Source organism: Apaloderma vittatum, unplaced genomic scaffold, assembly GCF_000703405.1.
Source record: "Apaloderma vittatum isolate BGI_N311 unplaced genomic scaffold, ASM70340v1 scaffold19165, whole genome shotgun sequence".
NCBI lineage: Eukaryota > Metazoa > Chordata > Aves > Trogoniformes > Trogonidae > Apaloderma > Apaloderma vittatum.
The window spans coordinates 73,445-87,075 of NW_009719021.1; the positions used below are offsets into that span (position 1 = coordinate 73,445).

Genomic DNA, 13,631 nt, shown 5'->3' on the forward strand with positions numbered 1-13,631 from the left:
TAAACAAACATATCAGGAAATGCATCAACAAAAGTTTCAACTGTATTTCAAATAATTACCAAAATCCATGGTCCAAGAACTGTCTTAAGAGTTCTATGGGAGGCTGCGCACCATACTTCTCCAAAGCAGGCATATTCACATCATCTACAAAAATAATACACTTTTTTCCCACTGGAGGGCCAAAGACTCCTTTGCGCCTCTTGTCCAGTCTGGCCATAATAATGTTCTATAATGCAGATAGAAATATTCAAAACATAGATTAATATTCATATATTTTATCGTTTTGAAAGACAAATTGTCTGTTCTACTAACCTGGGTCTGATTGGCACTGGTTCGAGCTGAGAAATTAAGAAAGAAGGGAAAGTAGCGTTCCTTCTCCAAGTTGTTCATTAACTTGTCCTTGACATAGACAGATTTCCCAGTACCTGTTGGTCCCACTAAAAGCAGTGGTCTTCACAAAGAAAGAAAGAAAGAAAGAACACAGACTGCAGAAATCTAATATACATATTTTTTACTAACTTGCCCTGAACTTGGAGCTGAATTCCTCCTGATAGGTCTTGCAGTAGTTTAAAACTCCGTGAAACATTCAGCTTTGAAATTTAACTGGAGAACATTTTATATTTCATTCTCTTATGTAATCTGACCATAGTTAATAAAATGGATTTTGATATGACTAATCAAATTAAGAAAAAGTTTTAAAAATCCATTACCAAAGAAGAAAGAAGGTACAAAAACCCTTTCGGCTATCATAACAGCATCATCAGAATGAGCACATTAAAACTGGATTATAATAAGGCTTTATTAAAAGAAAACAAGCAAACAAACCCAGACTTTAAAGTAACAAATTGTATTGTTTGCAGTAAATGTCTGGTTTTAACAGGCCAAATAGATTTTGAGGGTCTGATAAAAAACAATGAAGTCAATGGAAAAAGTAAGTGATATTTCTACCTATGACCAATATTTCAGAAATTTGCACTGAAGGGACAAAACTTACTTTCCATGGGAAATGAATAGCTCTATCAAATATGTGTATCTGACTGTATCCAAAGTTGGGACTATAATATCTTGAATCTTCATATTTTTATCACTATAATTAATATTTTTAATAAATACATTCCAATGAGTCCAACATCCTTTGCCTTTCAGCTAGGAAGAAATACAGATGTAAAACAGAATGGTGTCAGTTCTATACCTATGGAAGGTTCTCTCTACTGTTTCACTTCTAAAAAATTAAAATAATGATTTTTAATAAATTAATATTAAATGTTTCAGAAGTTCCTACACTTAGTTTGCTTTATCTCAATAATAGTTAAACTACACATCTAAGCTTAGATTCCTTTCTTTTCTTAAAGATTTTGTTCAGCCAAAACAAATACGAACATAAAAAAACAACAGAACATATGCAAATATTAAGCGTACTTATGATCTAACGTTTCTAATGGATACTATAAACAAAACTGCAATATAAGCAAATTGCCTATGGGCTCAATATCCTGCTTTCCTTCTAGACAGTCCATATATTTCTTTCTATACAAAACTAGATTTGAGTCCATTATCTTAACTTTAGCTACAAAATAACTAAAATGTGGCAAAACTATAAATATAACTACATGTGTATATCTTGGTATTTTTAGAAAATATTTAATCAGTACTTTAGTACTCAAAAAAGAAAAATAAATGTAAACTGCACTGTGGAATTTAATCCAACACCACACTCTATAATATCCAACAAGCTTTGTAAGGTTAAAATCCTCATCTAGCTATTCTTCCCTTCCCTTCTGGCTGTAAGAACCTAATTCAGTCCATGCAGAAGCAATCCGTCACCTCATACACGTAGTCATAGACCAAGCCTCTCTCTTCAAAGGGACACTCCCACTTCCTCACACTCGTTGGTACAGGATTTACTTCATTCTTCCCAGCCAAAGTTTCCCTTAAGAAACTATCAAAAATTATCCTGCTGTTACCATCGCAAGTTCCACCAATGGACCAGATTGTGGCAAAAGCAAAGCAACCCTGCAAAGGCAAAAAGATGAGCAAATGCCTTAAAAGTTGACGTATTATATGAACCTTATAAAGTCTGATTAACAAACATAATTCTAAAAAATACTGTTAAACAAGTATCTGTTACAAGTTACTCTTGAATAGCCCTGGTCTAAAGAGATTTCGACATCTAATTAAAGACAGAGCAAACAAAAAACTTTATTTAAGGATACATATATATAAAAATACTTATTTAGTGTGTGTGTGTGCATATATATATGTTTATATATACACGACACAAATAGAAAGACTAGAGCATTATAGATCACATGACAAAGCCTGGGAAGAGTTCAATTGTGGTTTTGGGATTTTCTAATTGCAAACCAGGATCTAGGAATTTTGTAATTCAATTTTCAATAAATACTTTTACATTCTGTTTTATTCAGTTTTTTTCATAAGAGCAGTCCTATAAAGTCAGACGTAGAGTCTGACTAATAGAACTGTAAAAAAAGACTCTTCCCAAGGAAATTTTGCTCCAACAATCCCATCAGTCTTACATGAACACTTCGTTCCTTTAAGGGAAATAAGACCCTTTGCTTTAGCTAATTACTTTATTAGATAAAAAGCACATTTATGGAAAAACACTATTTACCCCACTTAATGGGGAAAATAATGAAATATTTTAACATATTTGTTACTTGTAAGACTTGTGTTTCATCCGGGCATCTCCTAAGTTTGGAAGGAGGGAACAAGGAGGTAACAAAATTGTTTCACATCTCTCTTATCGCAAGTGAAAGTTGTTTTGATTAGTCCAATTATTTTTCAAGGGTGGTATATGCAGAAACAGACAAATATATTTTTCTAAAGGTTAAAAAAAACAGACCATAATCCACGCACGGATGTTTTTGTTGGTAGGATCTTCCTGCACAGCTTGACAAATCAACATTTCAAAAATACACGTAAGAGCTACTACAACATTGGTATTGCTTGTAGGTACCAGTTCCTAAGAGATACAAAAGGATGGGTATTATTTTAAAATTTATTTATTATTAACTACACATGTTCAGATAGTTTATCTTTTGGAGCTAAAATAATTAGATAATTAGCTAATTCTGACCAAATATTCAAAGGCAAGGTTTACACTGATCATTTGTCCACTGTCCTTGGAATGTCAAGACATTTAGCTTGTTAACCATGTTCACAGGTACCATGTGACTGCTACAATCATAGATCTTAGAACAAAAAGCCCCAGGGAAGTAACTACAGCAATACATGAGCAAAGGCCTAGGCACTGTATCACACAGAGTTCACAAGGAACTCTGTGTTTTTCCCTAACACTTAAAAAAGTACTTCCCTGCTCAACAAGAGGTATTAAAGAAAAATAAAAATATATGTACAAAGTTCTCTTGGGAAGACTTCTCAGTGCTTTGAATACTTTACTTCTGAAAAGAACAAGGTGAAAAATATGATCAGCTTACAATACAAGTCTTAGCTAATATTTTAAATTTCCAAACTTGTTGCCCTTCTCCAAACAGCAGGAGGCTGCTGCATATTCATTCTAATTGTGCTTGTCATGAGAGAACAGTCCCTCCTTATGATGGGTAACAAGAATGGAAACAGCCACCAAGCTACTGTAGGAAAAATGACAAAAAATACCTTGCATTGCTTCTGACGGAGTCTTAATGCTGGTGGAACTAACCAATCAAAAAGTTCCTGCAGAAGATCTTGATGTTCCTTTAAGTTCAGAGGTTCAGGCAGTTTACTCAACCAAGAGGTAACAAGTGGCCTCCAGCCCAGTTGAGAAGGTTCCAAATAAATCATGCCACAACGACTGACTGTAGCAGGCTAAGGAACAATTGTAATATCATTTTATCATACATTTAGTACCTTGAACTTTATCTTACATTTTCATTAAATACAAAACTTACTGATGCCTGGGAAAGATCCATCGTTTCAAAGATAAGACTCATCTGACGGGACATTTGGATGATTTCCCCACTCATCAAACAAAGCTTTAATAATAAAAAAAAAGAAAAATCCACAAGCAAAATGAGGAAAAAAAAATTAGTTGAAAATTATGCTTCCTATAGCAGGAGAATTATATATATCTGTACTTGATATATGAAAGTATATGCAAACCCAAGTATAACAAAAGGCAATGTCAATCTCATAAAATATTTAATCACTTAGAGCAATGATTATTTTTTCAAATTTGAGCTAAACTCTTCACTTAAACCATAGTACTTCACATTATCCTACCAGTGGGTTTATTACAGGTAACTGTCAATCTTGCACATGACAAGATAAGAAGATGACAGCAAGCAGAAAGGGTTTCTGCTGCTATTGCTGCAAGCACTGAAGCATTGCAGCTGGAGACCCACCATTCCTACTTATTAAAATAAAAGCCCAGTTTAAGCATGTTGACACACTATCATCCAGAACTTAAAGTGTCATCTGTAATTTTTATATTCACTTCGAGATTCCTAAGGCTTATTTTCAAAAGTGCTGTAAGGTTACAACTTTGACTGCAGAAGTCATTAATTTTAAAAATTAACCTTTTGTGTCTTGGGATTGTCTTTAAATCTAAGTGCATAAGTTTGTGCAAGTTCTGAAACTGTGAGATTTATTTACATGAAATACAATTCAATGTAATTTTAAATTTCAATTTCAATTATGTTACAAACTTCAAATACGACATTAAGAAATGCTATACATTTAATGTCTTGCAGCAATGATTTTATTCTGTGATTGTGATTACAATAAAGTAAAAAAATCCAAAACATAAAAAACCCCACAACAACAACAAAAAGAAACACAAAAAAAAAGCGGGAAAAAAAGCGGGAAAAAAAGCCTACAACTTGTTACCAAAGCCACCTTGCACTTGCTCTTTTCAAATGCCAGGAACTGCTTTGTGGTTTTAAACATAGAATAATATTTTCCAAATGTCACATTATTTTATTTTGGCATTTATTTTTACCCAGTGTTACCTTTCTGTTGTCATCCAGAACTGTGTTCATGCTTTCTATCCACAGAGTATCAATTGGGCCATCAAAGATAACCCATTTGCGTTCAGGAGTCTCAGATAATGCAAATTCTCTGAAAGTATTGGCAACTATACCATCTGTCCACTAGAGGACGAGAACACAGGAATTAAAAGTAAGGCAGAGTATACATAGTCCAATTTAATCTGCAAGCAATAGCAAAATCTTCCACTTCCTTTTCATTATTCTTCTCTTTTAATTACTCTTTTCCTCATAACTTTTCAGTTTCACTGACAGTCATGCAACATCAGCGAATTTTAAACCCGTGTGGTTTTTTTCATTAAAAAATAAAACTGTAGCTAACAGAAGACCATCAAGTCAATTTACAAAAACTTAGAAGTGCTGCTCCTCTGTCTTGGATCTGGTACTCCCTAGAGTCATCCTAAGTTTCACTATTTCATATTCAGTTCTTCATATTTCTTAATTTCCAAACTTAAGTTTCCCACTTAGGGGACCCATGAGTTCCTGATTTTTTTCTAGAAAGTTTTTGCATTACTCCGATTACGCTACTTAGCAATAGACAGAGAAAAAAAATACCGTTAAGTTTCCTATGATTTCCTAGCATGGATGCAATTATATTAGGACAATGGCCCTCAAAACAGTATTGCTTTGGCTTTTTGCATATTTAAACCTACCTAACTTCAAAGGCACTTGTTACTGCGCTTTTTTAATATGCTAATTTAAAATAAGTCATAAAAGTATTATTTAAAATAAAACTTACAATTTTGTTCTCATTCTTATCTAAAATCATAAAATTATTAATTCACCAGTTTAGTATACAGAGTAATAGAGTTCTTAGACAGGAAAATAAAGAAATAAAACAAAAAAAGCACACTAGAAATACTACAAAGCAGAAAAACCAGACAGAATTATTAGCTCCTAGTCTTGAACGCATACTGCTATGTTTGCATCTTTTTTCTTTAAACCAAGCCAGTAATGTGATTTATAGCACAGCCCTGTAAGCACTGTCTGGAGTCCAGGAAACAGATGAAGAAATGCTGTCTGGAATTGGGACTTGGAAAACAGAAGCACCAGCCTTGCAAACTGCTTCTCCTGTCCCCTGAGAACAACTGCAAATGACACCATGAATTAACCTGAAGTTAGAACATACTTTCACAAGTGCACTCATGCAAACCCCATGAGAGCCACAACAGATGAGAGAGGAAAAAACCAGATAAAAGTAGGCAAATACAATAGACTGTTTTTAAAACATACATTACCTCATGGGATACCACATCAAAGTGCCCAAAAAGCTGACCCAAAGTGATTGATTTTGGATTCACAGTTCTAACAATTACTTTTTCTTCTTCACCATAACCACGATCTTTCATAAGAGACAGTGTATCTGCCAGCACATATAGAATTTTGGTCTTCCCAGAAAAAGATTCCCCTACCAGCATAAAGCTGTTGAATGGGAAAAAACAAACAAACAAACAAACAACAACCCCCAGTTATTATTAAATTTGTCTTGCAATTTAGACTTTTATAGACCACATGAAGGCCAACAGCATCATTCACACCCTTAAAGCTAATTTTCACCTAATTTTCAAAAAGTAAAGCAAGTTAATCTGGTTCATATATACAACACATCATTTAGGAAAAAGTTTATTTGCATGTGCGAATCTGATTGCACAGCCACTGTGTGCAATTGTCCTCTAAACCATTGATTTACCACCACACTAGTGCATTTATTTTGCTGCATCAAAGACTACTTTCTATCTTCTTTTCAGTCTAGAGAGAATTTATAACAAAGTTCTGGAAGAACACAAACAGGAGGAACATATACTACACATACACACACACACACAAAAATCGTCTAACTAGTATTTTAATGTAGACAAGTCTTTGTCTATACCATTGTCTTTACCATACTGATATCTGCACCTAAAATCACGATACAGGTGAGTCTACTTCTCATATGAAGAGCAGTGCAATTCCCTAGACACACACACTGACAGGAGTTTTGGGACATGTAAAGGAAATATGGGAGTCCAACTGTTCCAGCAGAAACACTTTGGCATTCTTAAGACCTTCTATACTGGATATAGATAACCACTACAGTATAAGACAAAATTATAACCAATACTGCTTGTGAAATGGTAATGAGAATCTTACCCATGTCGAACAATCATCATTTCATATGTCTGTATTATTTTCTCTATAAAAGGTTTTACAGGTTGGACATTATGTCGAATGCAACATTCCCTGGCACATTGCAGAAAATCCTAAAACCAAAACAGATCATAATCTTATCATTGCTATAATCTGAATTACTCTCTTGGACTACAGCAGAACAGCTTATGCTCACCACTAAGGGTTCTAATTAATTAATAATTGACTCTTAATCACAATACAGCAAGCATCCCTGGAAAAAAACCCCACCACTTCCATACTTCATAAGCTAGAACAAGAGTTAATTACAATTTTTATCTTGAGGAGAAGGTATATCACTATCAGTAAACCAACAGTGCACTTTGGAACAACATGCTTTTAACAGGAAAGATTTTTTTAAAGTTAATCCATTTTGTCTTTCCCAACACGCTCATCTTCTTCCCAACCATCCTCCTACAAAGGAGCTATGTGTAAAACATAAAGAAAATCTGAACACAAAGCTTAATTTCACTTAATTATGTCAAAAAGTTAGAAAAGACATCAGCAAAAGACCCTAAAATTTGGCAAATCTGCAGGTCGCCTTACACAACCCTTTGGATGTAAGGGAAGTCAGATGTGCATCATACGCAGAAGACTTCCAACAACTTTCTTTGGTTTCATTGCAAACATTCAGCAATTTTCCTTTTCTTGCAATAACTCAAATTACTCTATTAAATACACCTGGTTAAGAAAAAAAAAGACCACAAACCAGAATGATTACGACCGAGGAAAAATATCAAGTGTACTTACACTGTAGTCTGCATCAGGAAGCTTGATTCCAGGAAATAAATCGCTAGTTATACCCATGAAAAGAGGTATATCATGGGACAAAAATTTGGGCTCATTTACATCCTTAATTGCTCTAAGAAGCTAGAGGAAACAAACATACATTTTACAGGTCTTACTATAATTATTATTACAGAATAAACTGTTTGGAATTAGAGCAATCTAATGCGCAATAAAGATTAATTAATTAAATGGTGCCTTTGAAAAGCAGTTAAGCACAATTTTGCAACTATCAGCATAGCACTGGAAAATGCGGCACATACTTTATTATCTCCATTTCAAAAACTAAGAGACATGGATCAGTGATACGACACGACATGGTGGCACTGCCTTCAGAATGCAGAACTGTATGCATCTGTAAATTTCCTTAATAATTATTCTCTCAGGAACTCACCAATGTATCTTCATTTTCTGCGGGATATTTCAGTTTTAGATTCCCAGCAGCCACCAACACAGCTTTAACTGCTCGCATACCATAGTCATAGTGATACTGAGAGGAAAGCTGTTCTGAACAAAGCCTGTAGGTCATTACTATCTTCACTGACAGTGACTTAGCATTCGAAAATCCGTATGAATAGAGTGAAATTTCTGCTATCAAGGCATAGTTAGGAACCATCATGGCTACTTGGCGAAATAGAACCTGAAATATATACCCAAAGAAATATCTTTAAATAATTAATTGAGGAATGGAAAGTAATTCAGAACGTTTACAGGTGATGGATGAGTATTCATCCTGTCACACAGTATTTCTAACTGAAAACAGTTTAAGTACTGCTTAGTACAATTAGGTAAGCCGTGGATCATTTAAAGCAGTTACAGTGGAAAGCAGGGAACTGCAGAACATTTGGGAGCTGACGAATTAGAAGAATTATCAGTGTCTCAAGCTTACAACTCACTGCAAAGCTTACGTAAATCAGCTGCTATCAAGATGCATCTCAATGTACAATCTGGTGCAGAAAGGACGCTTTGGCCAGCTCTCTTTCCTCATCACAGTCTCAGGAATTCAGCTTGCCCCTTCCACTGACACATCCAGCAGAGCAGTTAAGCAAAGGAAGGTGTTGCACATAGCAGGTGAGAGAAAAGTAATCTGCAGTTGGTATAACCTTCATGCTTCATTAACTCTGCTTTAAATTTAGCATTCCTAGCATAGTTCCCACCAAGGCGACTTGGTCTGGCCCAGTAGCTCAGTGCCAAGTTAAGCCTGAAAGAACTGATGCTGTTACAAAAGGCTACAGATCATTTTGCTAAAGCCAAGACTCATCAATGAAACAGCTAATCCAGTCAAAACGATCACCTCAGAGATTTTACTTAATCTGTTAATCTAAGCAAACCCATTACATGTTTCAAGTGTAGTTAGCTAACACCTCTTTTGAATAAGACTATAATAATTGCAATGTAAAAGTGCTTTCTTAAAGCATTTTTCCAGCATACACCTCCATCTTAAAAAAGTTAAGATCCAGATCTTACAATATACTCATGGCTTGACACCTGCCAGTTCACTCGCTATAGCATTACAGTCTTTGGACTAGGAAAATAATAATGAAAACCACTAATAGATAAAACAAAAAGTATTTCAAACTCCTTCAAACAGATCAAACTACTTAGAGAAAAAAAAAAGAAAAACAAGAGGCTTACTATGTGTAAATCATATAACAAGTATCTGTTTGTATTGCAGGTGATACAGTCTGACTTAATATCAGCAACATACATGTCTCTCTGTTTTTCCTAAAAATTCATTCTTAAGAAGCAGCATGTATTTTATTATTTTACCTTCAGATTATCTGGAAGTTCAGAACGCCCTGCATAACCTGGATTCATAGTAATAGCTACAAAACAGTTGGCGTTAAGCTTCAGTTCAGTTCCTTCAAAAATAAACGTTTCCAGCTTAATCTGTATGGCTCTCTGGATGCAAAGGATCTGCTGTGCCACAACAGACAGTACTTCCAGCTCAATGCGATTGAATTCATCAAAACACGCCCACGCACCTGATGAAGCCAAACCCTTGAAAAACTACAAATGAAGAGAGACAGCAATAACATCGCTAACAGAATTTTAGAAAATTCAAATGAAACCAAGACTATCATATTGTAAGTTTAATTAAACGGAAGATTCAATGATACTAATATCTAAGCCTGTTTAGAGCAAGGATCAGTGATGTACTGAAGAACAAAGTCTTTTCTTGGTTCCTGTGAACTCTTGTTTTTTTCATGTTTTAATTATCAACTTCACAGGATTTCATAAAGCGTACAAAATGAAATATAAGTAGAGACCAGAATATAGCATCCATGTGGAGCAGACCACAGGTGCCACATGTATTCAAGTGTCTCTGCAAAGTAGGGACTCTACAATTTTTATCCTAAAAAATAAAATACAACTATTTCCTTTTTACCTTTCCCATTGCCAGATAATCAAGGCCATCCGAGCAGTTGAAGACAACACACTGAACAGCAAGAGCTTTAGCCAAGTCTTTGACAGTTTCTGTTTTACCTGTCCCTGCTGGACCCTCTGGGGAACCACCAAGATTTAAACAAAAGGCTCCAATCTAAGAAACAGAAATGGTTCAAGGAAATTATTAGTACTTCATTCATTTGAAATTATACTGAATTATTAAATTGCACTAGGTTCATATAGTCATATTTTTCCGACCTTTATACTAATTCAAACATAATCTGAAGTTTGCTTCCAGGTTGGGAACATCGACAATAGAATTGAGTTTTTGACTTGCTCAGAGAGTTTAGTTTTATTATTACAATGACCGCGATAAATTTCTCCCACTTCACTGGATTCACTCTTTCATTTCTTGCTTAGATACATTTTTCAAATTAAATTTGGTGCAAGTACTTGGTCACCATTCTTTTTTTAACAGAAATACCACAGTCTGACAGCAACTGCAAGCCCTAAAAGTATTGCTGTAATGAGCAATGTAAGAAATACCATACTACTGTAAATACAGTATTTAGCAGCAGTGGTGGAAGATCATACCAAGGTGCGGTAACACCTGTCTGTAAGAGGAGTAATGACAAGGCGTGGTGAGTTTCCAAGGTATTCGTAGGCATATTTTACGTTGTTATTAATTACGCAGACACGAACATTCTCAGATTCCCAATAATATCGTAGCTGCGCAAGCCACTGAAAGTCTGTTTCACTCTGCACACCTGATAAACACAGAATTGAAAACAATCATAAAGGACTTTTTAGGGAAATGGATTTTCTATTAGGTTTAAATTTAAAACAGTTTTGAAATTATTACTCTTGATGCTTACATCCAATTACTCATATACATTTCTTAATGCTGTTGTGTTTTTATCCAGAAAATCAGATTGGTTAACTGGCTTTGCTTAACCATGTATTAAGACACATATCTGAAGAAAAATGTTTTAAAAGATAATTACCACTTTCAGACATTTCCATGAGGACATCTCTAGCATGAACATCGATAGTAACTAAGGCACCTAGCGTAGTCCTTGTTTGCTTTGATAGTTTTCCTCTTACCAGCTCTACAGTATCATTAAGTTGAAGCTGAAGTGTATTATAATAATCCTTTAAACCCTAGGAGAAACAAGATCATTATGAAACTGATTATAGGACAGTTTCAAGTGTCTCAGACATTTTTATGTTGACTACATATCTTAATGGAGATTGTTTACTAAGCCAATCACTTACACTGCCATGTTTTTCCATCAACTTCTCTCATAGTTATGTGTTTATGTTGCATATGCTGATCCTTTTTCAAATTTTATTTTGATTATACAAAAATATTTATGTGAAATACATTAGCCTAAATAAAAAATTAATAAAATTTTTAAACAAGATTACAAAGTACCTTTGGTCCTCTGCAAAGAGCTTCATGTACCTCACTTGTCCAGAACATCTGAGACACACACAATACTACTTGTCCAGGCCACTCTAAAACCCATCTTTTTCTCTCTGTCTCTAGATATGCCTGAAAGAGTTCAACAGAGTATACAAATACAGTTTCAGTAAATACGTATCATCATGTAATACAGAAGCATGTAATGCGATCCTATTAAAACTCTTTGCTAAAACCCATTATTTTCCTATTTTTGCCGTCTTTATTATTTTCCTATATTTACAAACTTTAAAATGCTCTTTTCACCTTAAATTTGCAATTTTTATCAAATAATTTTAAAGATTCTCACAATTCTCTTTCCATACTATGTAAATACTCACAACTTGCTAACTTCATACAAAGAACCATTTTCTGGATCATAATTTTCTTTTAGGAAGGAGCAAACATAAGTGTTGTATTTCTAATTTGTAAATAAAAAAAAAAATATCACCCTGAATCATTAACTTAGTATTGCTGCCAAGCTTTTAAAATAATTTATACCCATTGTTATGGGCAAACAACTTGATTCTTACTCAAACTAAACTCTGACTTATCTCACCAGCCTACAAATACCAGTCTTGTTAACTTGATCCCGGTCTCAAAACTTCATCAGTTCTTGTGTTCAGGAAGACTTTCAGGAAACCAAGAGACAGTCTTAAAATAAAGAAAGGTCTGTTTATGCCATTAAATTATTATGCATACCACTCTTGATCTAGCAATAACATCACGTATACTCTTCAGCATAATATCTTCTACTTGAAGTAACCACTTCTCCACTGCCCCTCGAGCTTCAGAAGTAGAAATGGCTGAAATCAGTTCTACAAACTCGCCTTCAGAACTATACATCGCTTTAATATCCAAATTGGGAAGGAAGTGTAGCTTATCAATGCCTTCAAAACACTTCTTCAAGTGAGGCTGAACTCTCAGAGGATCCTTGGTCTCTGACAGGATCTCTAGCATTTCATCATTAGACAAGAAAAAGAAGCTAAAGAAAAAATTCAGAAAAAAGAAGTAAAAAGCCAATTGCACTGTCAAGCTGACCTTATCTACAACAAACTAAACATTCAGAATTGTTGTTCTTTAAATAACCAAAACTCATCATACCGAGGAAAAAAGAGACGTTTTTTCTCAAGATAAGCATTAAGCCCTTTCATGATTTTGTCAAGAAACTCATTACAGTTCTGAAGCTTCTCCAATAATCCCACCAAGGAAGTAGCAACAAGAACCTGTAGCAACAAACATATGCAAACTCTAAGTTATTTATAAGATACTTCAAACTGTAGAAGGCATTCAAATTATGTACAACATGGCTTTGCTCCTGGAAAGCCTAGACAATTGATATAGTAGCTCATTGTATATACTCTGAAGACAAAAGCCTTGACCAAGGTGGGGGGCAGGAAGAGAGAGAGAGAGAAGCTACTGTTTTAGAACTGTATGGTTTCCATACCTTTGTGTCTTTAACACAGTGCTTCATAATATCTCTCCAATGTCTATCCACAGTCTGAAAGAGCCGCCCTTCTTCTGGCATCTGTTGCATAATGTCCTCAGAAGAAAAAATGGGTTCCAAATAAAGCCACTGTGCTTGCACTTTCAGCCATTCATCAATAACCTCCTGAACATGAATTAAGCGATTTTCCCATTCCTTAATAAATATGTAAAGAATGTTACCTTAATATTTCTGAACAAATAACAGGAGAGAGAATAAATACAGGAAAGATAGATCTTGTGGTACTCTAGTTCCCAAGGAGAAAATAAAAACATCTAGCAGTAAACAAAACAAAGGAAAAATATTTAGGTGTGTGTATATATATATATATATATAT

The 13,631-nt window shown here is 34.6% G+C and overlaps 1 protein-coding gene across 1 annotated transcript in view; it reads right to left on the reverse strand.

The window, feature by feature from the left end:
- The window catches only part of DNAH12 (dynein, axonemal, heavy chain 12), a gene marked incomplete at its 5' end in the record, with an annotated part of 47,130 nt that extends 33,680 nt beyond the window's left edge, over positions 1-13,450 (reverse strand). Inside the window, 20 exons of the mRNA XM_009870484.1 lie at positions 60-226; positions 313-451; positions 995-1,146; positions 1,825-2,013; positions 2,864-2,983; positions 3,637-3,825; positions 3,909-3,992; positions 4,968-5,108; positions 6,242-6,425; positions 7,137-7,246; positions 7,923-8,042; positions 8,353-8,598; positions 9,729-9,968; positions 10,348-10,500; positions 10,941-11,113; positions 11,351-11,507; positions 11,782-11,901; positions 12,511-12,793; positions 12,913-13,034; positions 13,256-13,450. Coding sequence (XP_009868786.1) covers positions 60-226; positions 313-451; positions 995-1,146; positions 1,825-2,013; positions 2,864-2,983; positions 3,637-3,825; positions 3,909-3,992; positions 4,968-5,108; positions 6,242-6,425; positions 7,137-7,246; positions 7,923-8,042; positions 8,353-8,598; positions 9,729-9,968; positions 10,348-10,500; positions 10,941-11,113; positions 11,351-11,507; positions 11,782-11,901; positions 12,511-12,793; positions 12,913-13,034; positions 13,256-13,450 — 3,284 coding nt within the window. The remainder of the gene's footprint in view (positions 1-59; positions 227-312; positions 452-994; positions 1,147-1,824; positions 2,014-2,863; positions 2,984-3,636; positions 3,826-3,908; positions 3,993-4,967; positions 5,109-6,241; positions 6,426-7,136; positions 7,247-7,922; positions 8,043-8,352; positions 8,599-9,728; positions 9,969-10,347; positions 10,501-10,940; positions 11,114-11,350; positions 11,508-11,781; positions 11,902-12,510; positions 12,794-12,912; positions 13,035-13,255) is intronic.
- Between the last annotated feature and the right edge of the window lie 181 nt (positions 13,451-13,631).